This window comes from Atta cephalotes, assembly GCF_000143395.1.
Source record: "Atta cephalotes unplaced genomic scaffold scaffold00023, whole genome shotgun sequence".
Taxonomy (NCBI): Eukaryota; Metazoa; Arthropoda; class Insecta; order Hymenoptera; family Formicidae; genus Atta; species Atta cephalotes.
The window spans coordinates 2353992-2355450 of NW_012130087.1; the positions used below are offsets into that span (position 1 = coordinate 2353992).

The following is a 1459-nucleotide window of genomic DNA, read 5'->3' on the forward strand; positions in this document are numbered from 1 at the left end:
TTAATCATCAAAAGTGATTCTTTTATTTTGAGGTGGGCCTGCGATATCGAAAGATTTTCTTTTATCGAAACCACCCCTAAAACCTCCTCTATCATTATTCTCATTGTTTCCCCACGATTTTCTGGATCCGTCATTATCTCTGTTTCCTCCCCAAGATTTTCTGCTATCGAAACCACCTCTACCGCCACCTCTACCACCACCACGACCACCTCTAAAACCACCACGACCTCCACGACCACCCCTATCATTATCGTTGTTCCTATATCCAGCGTTATCACCACTGTTGCTCCAACGCCCACCCCGATCGCCGCCACGTCCACCTCTAAAACCGCCATGACCACCTTCGTCACGTCCTCCTCGGAAACCACCCCTACCGCCTCTAAATCCACCCCTAAATCCACCTCGTTCGAAGTTTTGTTTTTTAAAACTGTTATCATCTTCATCCTAAAACAAAAGAGGAATAGGTCAGTCGCCCATACTGGAAGCATGTTATTACAAAGCAATTCACATCTTTCTTTTTTTCTTGCTTTTATTTGTTTTAGATTTTAAAATTTGGATAAATTTGGTGAATGCACGGAAACATGGTCTCAAGCAGGGTCTCGAGCTTTTATAAAAAGGGCGAGCGACCTATGCCTCTTGGACGGTTTCCAAGCATTTACCTTTGCTTCAAACGAATTATTAGCCAACTTAGGATCCAATATGATGTCTTCACTTTTCACACGCTGATATGTACGATTTTTCTGCCACTAAATAAAAATCATAGGTGATAAAAAAAAATATTTATATCATTTCTCAATAACGTAAAGAAATGTAAAGTTAAGGTAAACTAATTAGGCTCAATGTTCTATTATTAACTTGAAGTTAAGCTTAAGCTGTTTCAGTAGGTTTCACCTATGACATAATCACAGATGAAACTCATTAGATAAAACATCAGGTTAAGCCTAATGACAAGTTAACCAGAAAATGAAAAATCGGATATTAGGAGATATATTCCAATATACATATTCCAATTATTGGACAAAACGATAAAAAAATTTTAAATATTTACAGCTTTTAATATGTACAATTCTTAAATAAATTCGTTACTTATAAAAATTCAATAACGAATTTATTTAGAAACGTACATATTATTGAAAGCTTAATATTTTTAATTTTTGTTATTTCATTCAATAACCAAGTCATGTCCACAAACTAATATATCTATTTTAATTGTTACTTAAACATAGCAGTAATGGTTGCATTCAAAATATGATTAAAAATGTTAGACTGTATTTTAGATCGTATTTTATATAAAAACCTTTACATACACATAATATATATATGTGTGTGTGTGTGTGTGTGTGTGTGTGTGTGTGTGTGTGTGTGTAGTGGTAGTATAGTAGTAGTAGTACTACGTTACGTTCGTTTACGTACGTTACGTACGTACTTACGTTACGTCTACTACGTACGTACGTACGTA

General features: G+C 35.2%; 1 protein-coding gene across 1 annotated transcript in view; it reads right to left on the reverse strand.

The window, feature by feature from the left end:
• LOC105619890 (nucleolin 2-like) overlaps positions 1-1459 on the reverse strand; it is a 3821-nt gene continuing 2362 nt past the window's right edge. The window contains exon 4 of the mRNA XM_012201408.1: positions 1-444. Within this exon, the coding sequence (XP_012056798.1) occupies positions 1-444 (444 nt within the window). The remainder of the gene's footprint in view (positions 445-1459) is intronic.